Raw genomic sequence first — 14,980 nt, 5'->3', positions numbered from 1 at the left:
TAAGAGGTCATCAATGGAGTGTAATTAAGCATATGAATTTCGACACCGAAGTATACATATATATGAATGATATGTATGTACAACACACACACACACATACATAGGTACACCAACATGACCACAACAATTGATAATGTTGCCGCAATATTACCAGAGAAAACAATTAACTGAATACTAATTTGTTAGGCTTAAAGTTTTTTGTTGTTTTGCTGTTTCGCTTTTATCTGATACTTCTTTTGTCATTGCCCCCCCCCCCCCCCCCCCCCCCCTTTTCCTTCCCTTTGCATTTATTTATACACCAGCGCCAACAGCTTTACCAGGTGTTAACAGTAGGCCAATTAATTTATTATATGTTTAATTAGCTATTAGTCCCATTATGGTTAGAGGCTACTGTGCTCGTTGTAGGTTAGGAGCTTTTATGGTGTGTCGGTAGATTTTGCGGTAATTAATGGTAATTTTTGCGTAATTTTGTGAACTTAATTAAATATTGTCTTAAAGAAGCGCCGTGGAAGAGAAAGTTGGCAATTAGATGAATTTCGTGCTAAATTCTTGCTGAAACATTAAAAATGCAAAGCCAATTATTGTCGATTGGTGACAATTAATTCGATGAAGAGCATCTCACTTTAGTATAACTAAACTAAACGCTGCTGAAATCGATGTATTAATCAAGTAAAGTAATCAATGCCGATTAAAAGTCGGATCAGGAAACGAGGGGTCAGACCAAACAAAAAGTGGTTTTAGGAAAAGTTAATTTAAATCGGCATGAGAGAAGGTTATGTCCTGAGGATCCTCAGAAATAAATTGCTCCCCAAAACTACGACGACATACCCTATGATCAAAAAGTACCGGGAAGGTGATGTTGACTGTTTTCTTCATTTGCCAAGGCGTAGTGCACCATGAGTACCTTTCATCGGGCCAGACAGCTAATAAAGAATATTATTTATCCGTTTTGAAGCGTTTGTCGCAAACAGCCGGAAAAGGGCAAACAATTCTTGGATTTTACTCGATGATAAGGCGCCATCGCACCGAGCCCAAATTGTGCTGGATTATTTGACCCAACACCAAGTAAATACGATCGTGCAAGCACCGTATTCACCTGATATGGCCCCGTGCGACTTCTTTTTGTTTCCCAAGTTGAAGTTACCACTTCGTGGAAGGAGATTTCAGTCGATCAAGGAGCTGAAGGTCATCCCTTCGTCGGCCTACCAGGGGTGCATGGAGGACTGGGTTTTTTTCTTGTTTTTTGGTATGCGAACCTTGGAGGTAGAATCTTCTAAAGATACGTATGAGCCGACTCATACGTATGCCCGATTCACATGCGATATTCCCCGGCTCTTTTGAACTGCGTTTCGTAGTGCCTGCGGACTAAACCATCCCATCGCCTCGCTGTTCTGCTTTTTCCCCCTCGGTATTAGCAGTTGAGATATTCCTTCGAGGGGGCAGGAAGTGTTTATACACTCATTTGTCTGCGTTCGTTGTCATTATGTCTCAGCCTTCGCATAATTGTTGAGGCTACGTTACAACCATAGTTCCACGTTTCTTCAGTGTCTAGCATATATTGTACTAGGTTAGCAGTTGTCATCCTCTCGCCGATATTTGAGCGCCACATGCTTCGTTCCCCATCAAATCTAGAGCACTCCCTCAGGGCATGCTCAAGCGTTTCGTGTTTTTCTTGGCAGTATAGGCAAAATGGGGAGTCTGTGTGCTTATATTTGTACAAATACTGCCTGAAAAAGCCATGCCCAGTTAAAAACTGTGTCAGCATGAAGGTAAAGTTTCCATTTGTTCTCCGTATCCATTTCTGTTTGTCGGGGATCATAGTGAAAGTGGTTCTTTCCTTCCCACTATCGCTCCATTTGGTCTGTTCACAAAATTTTCCTCTAACAATTAGTGCCACGTCATCCGCAATTACCCTGCAGCCCCCTCTCACCAGCTCCTCCAGCAAGTCACTCACAACAACAACCCACAGAAATGGTGAGAGAACACCACACATTGCGGAGTGCACCTGCCGGCGGATGGAGATGCCGCCCACTCTGCCGCGCTAATTTTAACGCGTTTTTCTATCGTGCCAAATTTTCCACTTAACAAATATCAAAGATAAAACAGATGCCGTCTAGGAATTATTCACTACTAACATCTAGGCATCATTTTTGAAAGACCAGAAAATCAGAGCAAACTTTAAACGACAGTGTAAAAATAACACGTGATTGAAAGAGAAGCAAACATACAACACCCTTTACAAGTTGCTCGGAGCAGGTTGGGACTGGGTGGTTTGTAGAGTTTTTTCCGTGCCACTTTATACGAGTATGCACTCATTGTGACGCTGGTATGCTGAAACATGCTAAGAATGCTGAAATTATTATTTATGTTTGCAGCTGGTCAAAACTGGTCTGTTTAGCTTTTCGCAGTTCAAACACCTTTGCCGGCGCCCCATCGACTTTTGCTCTGCACTCGAAACGAAAACAAATACAGACGCGATGGATTTTTTTTTTAACTTTTAGCAATTTGATAATAATTTTTAATTTTAGATGCTATCAAAAATATGATGGCTCATTCTTACTATATATATATATTTTTTTTTGTTTTTGTAATATGCAATATGTTAATATGTTAACAACCTCGTTTGATGTGATGTTTGGCGCACATTTCGATGCTTTCTTCATTGTTCATTTCATGTCTAACCTGTGATTATTAGCACTTTTAAAGAAAGTCCGAGATAATAGCGAAGTAAAGAGAAAATAAATAGAAACTTAAATAAGCAAACAAGATAATTATTGAGTAAATGGTCAATTAAAATTCACTGTCGACTGGGTTTATTGATTTGTTTTTGTATTTTGAATGTATAAATAGGGAATTCAGCTAGTGCGTTTATCGAACGTCGATTGTACAGGTACCTCTATACAATGTGGCGCCGAATTAATCACCCTACTAAACGATTTATAATTTGTGGTGTCATATGTCAATCATATTCGACACCTGCGAACTAGACAGCTACAGCATACAGGCAGACAGGCAATGGAGTGCGTAAACGTCAAAATAAAGATTTCCATCACTCAAAACCATTTTGTTTTTATTTATTAAGAAAGTTCTTCTTCTTCTTAATTGGTACGCCAACCGCTTACGCGATTTTGGCCGAGTTTAACAAAGCGCGCCAGTCGTTTCCTTCTCGTGCTAACCGGCGCCAATTGGGCACACCAAGTGAAGCCAAGTCCTTCTCCACCTGATCTTTCCAAAGCAGAGGAGGCCTTCCGCTTCCTCTGCTACCACCAGCTGGTACCGCATCGAATACTTTGAGAGCCTGAGCGTTTGTATCCATTCGGATGACATGACCCAGCCAACGTAGCCGCTGGATCTTTATTCGCTGCGCTATGTCTATGTCGTCGTAAAGCTCATACAGCTCATCGTTCCATCGCCTGCGATATTCGCCGTTGCCAACGTGCAAAGGTCCAAAAATCTTATCTTAATCTTTCTCTCAAACACTCCAAGCGTCGCTTTATCGGATGTTGTCATCGTCCACGCTTCTGCGCCATACGTTAGGTCAGGCATGATGAGAGCCTTGTAGAGTGTTAGTTTTGTTCATCGAGAGAGGATTTTACTACTCATTTGCCTACTTAGCCCAAAGTAACACTTGTTGGCAAGAGAGATTCTACGTTGGATTTCAAGGCTGACATTGTTATCGGTGTTAATGATGGTTCCTAAGTATACAAAGTCTTTTTCAACCTCGAAATTATAACTGTCAACAGAAACGTGGGTGCAGATACGCGAGTGCACCGACTGTTTGTTTGATGACAGGAGGTACTTCGTTTTGTCCTCGTTCACCACCAGTCCCATTCGCTTTACCTCTTTATCCAGTTTGGAAAAGGCAGAATTAACAGCGCTGTTGTTAAGGCCGATGGTGTCGATATCATCGGCATACACCAACAATTGTACGCTCTTATAAAAAATTGTGCCTAAGCGATTAAATTCTGCAGCTCGTACGATCCTCTCCACCATCAGGTTAAAGAAGTCGCACGTCAGTGAGTCACCCTTTCTGAAACCTCGTTTGGTATCAAACGGCTCGGAGAGGTTCTTCCCAATTCTGACAACGCTGCTGGTGTTGAGCAACGTCATCTTGCATAGCCGTATTAATTTTGCGCGGATACCAAATTCAGACACCGCGGCATACAGGAAACTCCTTTTCGTACTGTCGAATGCAGCTTTGAAGTCGACGAAAAGATGGTGTGTGCCCTGGATGGTGTCCTTTCATGAGTCTTTTCCAAGATTTGGCGTATTATGAATATTTAGCCGATGGTAGACTTTCCAGGTCTAAAGCCACACTGATAAGGTCCAATCAATTGGTTGACGGTGGGCTTCAGTCTTTCACACAATACGCTCGCTAGAACCTTATAGGCGATATTTAGAAGACTAATTCCGCCCTAATTGACACAGATTGCAAGATCACCCTTAAAAAACTTATTCATAAACAAAACTGGATGATTAATTTTGGCCCACCTTGTATCTATAAATGACCAAACGGAGCTTTTGGAAACAAAGCAGAGTTACAATCACTGTTATGCGATGATATGGGGGCAGAGGACGTCGATGTTGACGAATACATATGTGTGCCTGCTAGAAGTTGAAGAATCATCGACCAAACTGAAAGAGAAAGCAGAGTATCCTGGATCTTTGCCAGGAATAGACATGAATGGGATTATGGTTGCAATATCTCAAATTCCAGCGAAAATATTATCGGAAACGTCATTGCAGTTGGCACAAATATCATCCCGTATGTCACAAATGTCAGCAGATTCAACGTCGAAACTGAATGCGTAGCTGGAGAAACATGTTAGAACCATAGAAGTTCGAGATAGAGAGTTAGAAGCAGGGAAGACACATATAACGTCGCAATTGGAAAGGATTGAAGCGTAGGTAGATGCAATAAAGACTCGCCTCTCTGAACTACGATTGAATCGTCCGAATATTTCAACCAGTGGTCCCATAGTAAAAGCTCCATTCCATTCCTAACCTTTGACCTCCAGCTTGAAACAACAGCAACAACAAATAACTGGAGCCGGATAAAGTCGCTGGGCTGGTGGTTTCTCTCTAAGAGTTCCACCTCCGAAGTACTGCTGGCAGTTCCAGAAGCCGATGGGGTAACTATGAGCGTCGGATGGCGGCAACAGAGAGATATTACGGGAGCGACCACAGGTAGCAAATGTTCCAGATGGAACTAACAAATCGCTGCCAGAGGACAAATAAGACCTTTCCGAAATACGCGCTAGAGATTGAAAGGATGGCAGATTTGGCGTATGCGAAAGAAACAACAGATTTCGTGGAAAAGCTGAAATGCCAATCATTCATAAGAAGTATGGTAGGTATGTGAAATGGTTGAAGTGCCAGTCTGGCACTCCTCAAGTAGCATTAAAGCGCGGTTTTGATACCATTATGAGACCTCCAACAAGCTGAGCTGTTGATATAATGGAGAGGATTAATGGGATTTAGGTTGGCGCACTGCCCCAGGCTATCGAAGAAAGGAGCACCCAGTGACCTTAATCGTTTAGCTGCCAAACCCGGACATTTACAGAGAAAGTACTCAACAGTCTCCTTCTCTGAAAGGTCCTCACTGCTTCTGCAAAGGGGGTTAAATGGTAGCCCTAGCTTTTCCGCGAGTGTGCCGTTTGTCCAGTGATCGGTAAACACAGTCACTACGAGTTTAGAAATTGAATGGCGAGGAGTCCAAAGGACTTTCTGAGTTTGTCGTATATTGTACTGGGGCCAAAGAGTTTTCGAAATAGCACATGGAGAAATGGAGCTTCATCTTTTCTGCGCTTTCCTGAGAAAAAATTTGTACAGTTCCCTTTTAACAACTATCAGGGGGATGCCGATGACCGCGTAGGAGGTCTCTGAGGCCAATTCAGTCCCCTTCCTGGCAAGCTCATCAGTAATTTCATTTCCCTCTATGTTTCTATGTCCTGGAACCCAGATCAGAGAAATGTTACTTGCACACCCAAGAGATTTGATCTTCTCCTTACCGGGAGTTGACTAGTTTCGTTCTGCACTATGGCGTCGGCCGAGTCTTGATCGTGGCTTGACTATCGGAGAAAATGTTAATATCTCCCTCGCTTCCGCGTTTCCTAAGCATTTTGCATGCTTGCAGGATTGCAAAGACTTCTGTTTGAAAAACATTAGCAGTATTCGTCACTTTAAAGGAGATAGATAAATTGGCTGATTTAAAACCCCTGATCCGCCTCCCGATTCCATCTTGGAACCGTCCGTGAAGACAGAGGGGCAAGCTTCGGTGCAGATTTTCCCCTCGATCCAATCCTGCCCATTCGGAAAAATTGCCCTATCACGACCCTCAAAAAAGTTCGGAAAAATACGGTGTTAGCTGCCCGAAAATGCTACCATGTCCTTTGAGAGATTGCCTCCAGAGTCCAACCTCCTTTAACTTGATTGCACTTCGGGCTGCGATGGAAATAACCTAAAAGTTGATGGGAAGTAAGTGCAAAACGACATTCAGGGCAGCATTATGGCAAGTTTTACATGCTCCGATGATGCCAATGCATGCAGTCCTTTGCACCCTCCCCCGTTCAGTGATATTATAGCCCTTCCGAAAAGCTTCGCACCAAACCAGGCATCCATACGTTAAAATTGGCACAACCAGCACAGTGGTGGCACGACCTGTGGCTTGAGTCCCCATTTTTTACCGAACATAGATTTGCAGGAGTAGAAGGCTATACTGGCCTCCTTTACCCGATTTTCAATATGTAGCTTCCAATGGAACTTGGAGTCAAGAATCACTCCATGATACTTCCGATGAAAGCTGGAGAACGTGGTTGTTTGATTTGGGAAGTCGAAAGGGTGAAGGTTTATATTTAAAGTATAAGAGGTATACGAGAACCAGACTCGAAACGGGCATCATATTCATCAGCGAAGGGGACTTTTGTTGAGACAGTGTCTTTTGCACTGACACAGAAAAAGCCAGCCCTCTTGAGCATGATAGTGCACAAAGTCCGTCGGGTTAGAGTTGAAGAGCCTACCTCGCGGGAAGGAACAATAAGGAGAATAAAACTAGAACCCTCTTCGCAAATGATGCAACTGCGGTAAGACTGGACATATTGCACACAATTGCAGTATACCACACCGCCAACCAAAGATGAACTCAAGTGGAAGCAAGCGAAGCAGAGGCAAGGATGATAGAATACGTTACGACGACAGTCGGTTCTACGTAATCGGAACGACCCAAATTTATGTCCGGCCAAGGACTGTCACTTCAGCAGCATTACTCGCATATGCACGGTGGATGTTTATGCTGCTACAACAACAACAATATAATAGAATACAAGGTAGCGCCTTCCGAATTCGCTGTGTCGTCAGGCTGCATGTATAAGCAAACAAAAGGAAGGAGAATTGATTGTCTATGAAGAGGAAGAGTAGGTGAAAGAAATAGAAACTACCAAACACAAGATGTTCCCACGGAAGTCGGTTTTACCTTACCGGAACGATCCGAATTTATATCCGGCCAAGGACTGTCACTCCAGCAGCATGCCCGGTGCATGTATGCGAAACGTAAAATAAAACGATTAAGTACTGAAATTAAATAAAGCAAGTTTTGTTGCCATTATTTTATTTATTTATTTATTTTATTATTATTAAAGTCAAACATACAACCATAGGTTATTTTTACAATGATTGACCTTAAGAATAGTTTACATAAAAGGATTAACAGTAAAATCAAAATTAAAATTAAAATACAGATAGTAATACAGTATAAGTTGGAGAAAGTATTAAAAGCAGGGATTAATTGGAAGAGATTTAAATAATGTGGAACCATTTGAGTACATTCAGCAATTTTCGGCAAGGTAGCGAAGCAATTTATTTTTGAAACACGAGCTTTCTTTTATACGTTTAATTTTGTAAGGTAAGGTATTCCAAAGACGGACAGAGAAAACAAAGTATTGACGTTCAGTCACCAAACAACTGTATTTCATTGGGACTACGTTTAACGAATGGCAGGACTTTGAAAGCATAAGTCGATCTTTGAGGTATCTGGGTTTCTGAGTGTTTATGATCTTGTAGAGTAAAACTAGACATTTAAACCTAAGCAAGTCCTAAAAGGATACGGAAGCAATTTTTTTCGCAAAAACAGAAATATGGACATAACGTTTTTTACAGTACACGTATCTTGCAATGTTGTTACACAAAACATTAAGCTTACTACGACACACACTATCACAAGGAGTATATAACTCACAACCATACAGTAACCGGTTGGTAACAAATACGTTTTAGCTAGTAGCAGTCGAATGTTTATTGGTGTAAAATATTGAGTTGTCCATAAATTTCGGAGCATACCATAAACTTTGCCTAAGACAGTAAAGATGTGGTTGCTCCATGTCAAAGTTCTATTAAATGTAACCCCTAAATTTTTAACATTGTCCACATATTTAATCACAGCGTCATTTAGTTTGACATGTGTATAGCCATCGAGCTTGATATATTTTTTGTAAATAACGATACATTGGGACTTATCAGGATTAAGAATTAATCCGTTGTCAGAAGCCCACTTGCTTGTGAGGCTCAAGTCAGAATTCCTATTACTTATGCAAATATAAATACAGCTAATGGGACAACTAACATGTAATTGAACGTCATCAGCATATACATGGGCATCACTATATTTAATCACACCGAACAAATCGTTAATGTACAAGACAAATAAAAGAGGGCCAAGGATAGAGCCTTGAGGTACACCTCTGGTTACAGGGAGAAAGTTTGACATGGTATTATCACCACATACGGCTTGTAATCGGTCACTAAGATACGTTTCTATAAGAGTCAAAGCCGACGTTGAAAAGCTAAATAAGTTTTTAAGCTTCAAGATTAAGAGTTTATGGTCTACGGAGTCAAGTAGAGTTAGAAAAGTCACATGCTTTTTGTCAATGTTGAGCCTTATGTCATCAGACACTTTTAGGAGGGCTGTGATGCAGCTCCTACTACAATAGTTTGTGAATTTTATTTAACAATCCAGTGGTCGAACTCAGAGAGACGTTTTATTTGGATTAAAACGTAACAATTTCGTAACAGCATATAATACCCAAAATAGAAAATGTTTTATGACGCTACAATAACAACAACAAACCCAGATTTGAAGCCAAATTTCAACCGAATATAATATTGTTCAAACGTATCCACCGCAATTTACTTTCGGCTATTATTTCAAAATTTCTCATTAAATAACAAGCCGTTGTAATTCCATTTTTAACGCCGTTATTATAAATAATAGGCGGCGCTTCTCTCCAGTACAGCTGTCAACCCGGCTGTCATTGTTTCGTTTTGACAGTTCACTAAGAGGCATTTTTTTGTGACATTCTCGGTGCGGATTTTTTAATTTTTCTGATAAAGTATTGTTTTTTTTTAATATAAAAAGGCAATTTGCAGTAATTTAATCTCAAAGAATTCCTCCTAAGGAATTCATAAACAGAAAAAATGATGTACGAAGATGATGGTAAGTAAATTGAGTTTTTTTTTTGGCTAAGCTCTGCTACACCACCTGGGTGCTGCGTCGCCATTAATAAATTTAATTTTCTGCAGAAATGTACGAGGAAGAAAATGCGGAGGAAATCTCCCATGAGTTGTGGCAGGAAGCTTGCTGGATTGTTATTAACGCATATTTCGACGAAAAGGGTTTGGTGCGTCAGCAATTGGACAGTTTTGACGAATTTATACAAATGTCCGTCCAGCGTATTGTAGAAGACTCGCCAGCAATTGATTTGCAAGCCGAAGCGCAACACACTTCTGGTGAAATCGAGACACCTGTGAGTACTTGATTAATTTTTTTTCTTACAAATTTTCTTGAAGTTATTTTATGCACGTCAAAAATCTGTCAAATAGCCGCGTTTTCTACTCAAATTCGAGCAAATTTACCTATCCAAGCCCACACATTGGGAAAAGGATGGTTCTCCAAGCCCTATGATGCCGAACGAAGCACGTTTGCGCAACCTTACATACTCGGCACCACTCTATGTGGACATTACAAAAACTAAAATAGTCGAAGGGGCCGACCCAGTGGAGACACAACATCAGAAAACGTTCATTGGCAAAATTCCCATTATGTTGCGTTCCACATACTGTCTGCTCTCACAGCTCACGGATCGTGATTTGACAGAGTTAAATGAATGCCCGCTAGATCCAGGCGGTTATTTCATCATTAACGGTTCGGAAAAAGTGCTGATTGCTCAAGAGAAAATGGCCACCAATACTGTCTATGTATTCAGCATGAAAGATGGAAAATATGCATACAAATCGGAAATTCGTTCGTGTCTCGAACACAGCTCCAGACCGACGTCCACGTTGTGGGTTAATATGATGGCGCGTGGTTCACAAAATATCAAAAAATCGGCCATTGGTCAACGCATAATCGCCATTTTACCGTACATCAAACAAGAAATTCCAATTATGATTGTTTTCCGTGCTTTGGGTTTCGTAGCAGATCGTGACATTTTGGAACACATCATATATGACTTTGATGATCCCGAAATGATGGAAATGGTAAAACCATCACTTGACGAAGCCTTCGTTGTGCAAGAACAGAATGTGGCGCTCAATTTTATTGGCGCGCGCGGTGCACGACCAGGTGTAACAAAAGATAAACGTATTAAATACGCAAAGGAAATTTTACAAAAAGAAATGTTGCCACATGTAGGCGTGTCCGATTTCTGTGAAACCAAGAAAGCATACTTTTTGGGCTATATGGTGCATCGACTGCTCTTGGCGTCTTTAGGACGACGCGAGTTGGATGATCGTGATCACTACGGTAGGATAAGCATTTCTTAATTTTATTATTGCGTACATTAAAATGTTTAATTTTTTTTTTTTAAGGTAACAAGCGTTTGGATCTAGCCGGTCCGCTATTGGCCTTCCTCTTCCGTGGGCTATTCAAAAATTTGATGAAAGAGGTGCGCATGTACACACAGAAATTCATCGATCGTGGAAAGGACTTCAACTTGGAGTTGGCCATCAAAACGAATATCATTACTGATGGTTTGCGTTACTCTTTGGCCACTGGCAACTGGGGTGATCAGAAGAAGGCACATCAGGCCCGTGCTGGCGTCTCTCAGGTGTTAAATCGCCTCACTTTCGCTTCGACGTTGTCACATTTACGGCGTGTCAATTCACCAATTGGACGTGATGGTAAACTGGCCAAACCACGTCAGCTACACAATACTTTGTGGGGCATGTTATGTCCTGCCGAGACACCGGAAGGTGCCGCTGTCGGTCTGGTAAAGAATTTGGCGCTTATGGCGTACATTTCTGTTGGTTCGCAGCCTTCGCCCATTCTAGAGTTCTTGGAGGAATGGTCTATGGAAAATTTGGAGGAAATCGCACCCTCTGCCATCGCCGATGCAACGAAAATTTTCGTCAACGGTTGTTGGGTTGGCATACATCGTGACCCCGAACAATTGATGGCAACTCTGCGCAAATTGCGTCGTCAAATGGATATCATCGTCTCGGAAGTGTCAATGATTCGCGATATTCGTGATCGTGAAATAAGAATTTACACAGATGCGGGACGCATTTGTCGTCCGCTGTTGATTGTAGAAAATGGTTCGCTACTGCTTAAGAAGACGCATGTGGACATGTTAAAGGAACGTGATTACAATAATTATAGTTGGCAAGTTTTGGTCGCTTCGGGTGTGGTGGAGTATATCGATACACTGGAAGAGGAGACTGTGATGATTGCCATGTCGCCATACGATTTGAAACAGGATAAAGATTATGCCTATTGTACGACTTACACGCATTGCGAAATCCATCCGGCTATGATTCTAGGTGTATGCGCATCTATTATTCCATTCCCCGATCACAACCAGAGTCCACGTAACACCTATCAAAGCGCTATGGGTATTATTACCAAACAACATTCATATCTGAAGAAATATTTCTTAACGAATAGCTTCTTTTTTTTGTTTTTGTAGGTAAACAAGCTATGGGTGTTTACATCACTAACTTCCACGTGCGGATGGACACTTTGGCGCACGTACTCTACTATCCCATGAAGCCTTTGGTCACTACACGTTCCATGGAGTATCTACGTTTCAGAGAGTTGCCAGCTGGCATTAATTCAATAGTAGCCATTTTGTGTTACACTGGTTACAATCAGGAAGATTCTGTCATCTTGAATGCCTCAGCTGTGGAGCGTGGCTTCTTCCGTTCCGTTTTCTACCGTTCATATAAAGATTCTGAAAACAAGCGCATTGGCGATCAGGAAGAAAACTTTGAAAAGCCAAATCGTCAAACTTGCCAAGGCATGCGTAATGCTCACTATGACAAGTTGGATGACGATGGTATTATCGCCCCTGGTATTCGTGTGTCCGGTGATGATGTGGTCATAGGTAAAACGATTACTTTGCCCGAAAATGATGACGAGGTAAAATAGTTTAGAAGCAATTTGTTGAATTCATAAAAAAAAAAAACCAAAATGTTTCTTTGCTTTCAGCTCGATGGCACTACAAAACGCTTCACTAAGCGAGATGCTTCCACTTTTCTACGTAATTCCGAAACTGGTATTGTGGATCAGGTTATGTTAACGCTAAATAGTGAGGGCTATAAGTTCTGTAAGATTCGTGTGCGTTCAGTGCGCATACCACAAATTGGTGACAAGTTTGCCTCACGTCACGGGCAGAAGGGTACTTGCGGTATCCAATATCGCCAGGAAGACATGGCGTTTACATGTGAGGGACTGGCCCCCGATATTATAATTAACCCTCACGCCATTCCATCTCGTATGACCATTGGCCATTTAATCGAATGTCTGCAAGGTAGCTATACGCCACAATAAGTGATTTGATTTTTCAAAAGATTTACAAGCAAATAATTTTATATTTTTTTTTTTATAGGAAAATTGGGCTCAAACAAAGGCGAAATCGGTGACGCTACACCCTTCAACGATGCTGTCAACGTACAAAAAATCTCCACTTTCCTGCAAGAGTATGGCTATCATCTCCGCGGCAACGAAGTGATGTACAACGGCCATACAGGTCGCAAAATCAATGCCCAAGTATTTTTAGGGCCTACCTATTATCAACGTCTCAAGCACATGGTGGATGATAAAATTCACTCCCGTGCTCGCGGTCCCGTACAGATTTTGGTGCGCCAACCTATGGAGGGTAGGGCGCGTGATGGTGGTCTACGTTTCGGTGAGATGGAACGTGATTGTCAGATATCGCACGGTGCCGCGCAATTCCTGCGCGAACGTCTCTTCGAAGTCTCCGATCCTTATCGCGTGCACATTTGCAATTTCTGCGGTCTCATCGCTATTGCTAATTTGCGCAATAATACTTTTGAGTGCAAAGGTTGCAAAAATAAAACACAAATATCGCAAGTCCGCTTGCCGTACGCCGCCAAGCTGTTATTCCAGGAACTTATGTCGATGAATATTGCACCGCGTCTCATGGTTGTCCAATAGACTTCAAACGAAGTGCGAAAAAACAATGATCATTTTATATGTGTGCGTCATTGAATAGACGATATGCTAGTTTTAATTTGCATTCAAAAAAATTACAGTCCTACAGTTTATCAAATAAAGTAAAGAAAATATAAAATAAAATTAATAAATGTCGCGTACACTTCTGTTAGGTATTTGGCCGAGTTCCTTCTCCTATTTGTGGTGTACGGCTTGTTGCTGTTCCACAAATGGAGGGACCTACAGTTTTAAGCCGACTCTGAATGGCAAATGGCTTTTGACAGAAATACACTCGGAGGTACCTTTCGTTTTAGGATTTTACGTTCAAAGGGTGATTTGTGTTATTAGTATTTGTGTTTGCATTAACTACTCTGCAGCAGCAATACCAACAAAACAATTGCGGTGCTCTCACTATTCCAACTACAGAGAGCACTGACGTTTTTTTTTTTATTATTGCTCTTAGCTACTAACAACCAAGTCTAATCTAACATAACCTACTAATAGCAGTAACGAACCGTAGCTTGGAGCGGAGCAAAACAGTTAACCCCGTGTTTCCCACTAAGTGCTTCACTACTTATGTACATATCTGTTCAAGTTCAAAGCAATAGCGTGAACAAAAATGAAAACTAGGAAATAGCGGAGCAATTTAATCCCTGATTTTTACATTCTTTAAATGTCACATATCAAGTTATTAATACTTCTTTGTGCGCTACTTCAGACTTGAATTCTTGGCACAATCGCAAAATGGCCCCTCGATAAGAAGGTCGCATAGATCTAAGGAGTAAAGTTGGAATAAACCAAAAGTGTAAACGTGTAAATTGTGTAAATGAGTAAAGAAACTACCGTAGTAACGGTACAGAGAAAAATAAGCCGCCTTAATAACGGAACGAACGATTACAGTTTATCGTTCCCACCACAGTCTGTTCAAGGACTGTCATTCCAGCAGCATTCACCGTACATTTACATATGAGGAATGTTTATGCTGCTACAACAACAGTAACATTTCAGTTTTATGATAAAGAAATTAAAACAAAGTGGAATATCCAGACATTTTATGGATTTACATCCTGCCATTTAAAGTATAGTTAAAAAAATCCTTGGTAAAAGCTTCAAAATTTAAATTAAAAACAATTTTATACAGTAGCCAGGTCTATGCTATTGCGATGGTCCCAATTTCTATCCCTCCTAGCATCTTTTATCCGCCCAAGAACTAATATTTATATATTTGCAAATTGTTTATTTTGTTGAAAAACATATTATTAATAAAAAACAGAATGCCCAAGCAGCTAGTGTGCTCTCTTTTTGTTTTCAAGTTTGAGTAATATTTTATATTATTCTAATAAATAATAATAATAATAATAAAAAAAAATTTACCCAATACTATTTTCGTTTTTTTTCACATTGCATAGGTTTCGAAAGCCGTATAATTTCATTATAATAAAAAAATATATGTTTTTCATACAGTTGCTATTTCACCTTTGTCCCTGCACGGGTTAATGTTGTTTCAACTCACTTAACATACTTTTGGATAAATGT

General features: G+C 40.9%; 1 protein-coding gene across 1 annotated transcript; it reads left to right on the top strand.

Moving 5' to 3' along the window:
* The first annotated feature begins 9,319 nt into the window (after positions 1-9,319).
* Positions 9,320-13,594, top strand: LOC128855767 (DNA-directed RNA polymerase II subunit RPB2). The gene is made up of 7 exons (XM_054090936.1): positions 9,320-9,487; positions 9,574-9,797; positions 9,874-10,795; positions 10,861-11,883; positions 11,958-12,409; positions 12,479-12,800; positions 12,879-13,594. The coding sequence occupies exons 1-7, from the start codon at positions 9,469-9,471 to the stop codon at positions 13,445-13,447; spliced, it is 3,531 nt and encodes a 1,176-aa protein (XP_053946911.1). The 5' UTR covers positions 9,320-9,468; the 3' UTR covers positions 13,448-13,594.
* Positions 13,595-14,980: the final 1,386 nt, after the last annotated feature.

The sequence above is a fragment of the Anastrepha ludens genome, chromosome 2 (genome assembly GCF_028408465.1).
Source record: "Anastrepha ludens isolate Willacy chromosome 2, idAnaLude1.1, whole genome shotgun sequence".
Taxonomy (NCBI): domain Eukaryota; kingdom Metazoa; phylum Arthropoda; class Insecta; order Diptera; family Tephritidae; genus Anastrepha; species Anastrepha ludens.
This window is presented reverse-complemented; position numbering and strand designations above follow the sequence as displayed.